General features: G+C 43.7%; 1 protein-coding gene across 1 annotated transcript in view; it reads right to left on the bottom strand.

Moving 5' to 3' along the window:
• Positions 1-18: 18 nt before the first annotated feature.
• LOC119592106 (probable cation-transporting ATPase 13A4) overlaps positions 19-325 on the bottom strand; it is a gene marked incomplete at its 3' end in the record, with an annotated part of 17,932 nt that continues 17,625 nt past the window's right edge. Inside the window, 1 exon segment of the mRNA XM_037940925.1 lies at positions 19-191. Within this exon segment, the coding sequence (XP_037796853.1) occupies positions 19-191 (173 nt within the window).

Here is a 325-nt window from a genome sequence, read left to right as displayed (position 1 = left end):
GATAATACATACACTCACCTCCCAAATGAAGGTCACAGCGCCGTAGATGATGACGACTAGGAAAATCATGGCGGAGAAGCTGGCGGATGGAATGACCTTGAAATTGAGCAAAGTGATCATCCATTCTCCCTTGTAGAAGTTGATGAAGATGCACAGCACCGTCGAGGCCAGAAGGTACGCTGTCAGGATGTCTGGGGGAAGAGGGGGGGGGAAAGTTGGAGGGGACTTTTGAGATATTTAGCTTATAATGTTTTGTTTTGTTTTCTGAGAGTAAAAACATAAAAGGTATTTCCAGCTCAAAAAATATTATGGTTACACGGTATAC

The sequence above is a fragment of the Penaeus monodon genome, chromosome 29 (genome assembly GCF_015228065.2).
Source record: "Penaeus monodon isolate SGIC_2016 chromosome 29, NSTDA_Pmon_1, whole genome shotgun sequence".
NCBI lineage: Eukaryota > Metazoa > Arthropoda > Malacostraca > Decapoda > Penaeidae > Penaeus > Penaeus monodon.
Note: the sequence above shows the minus strand (reverse complement) of the source record. Positions and strands in the feature narration are given on the sequence as shown.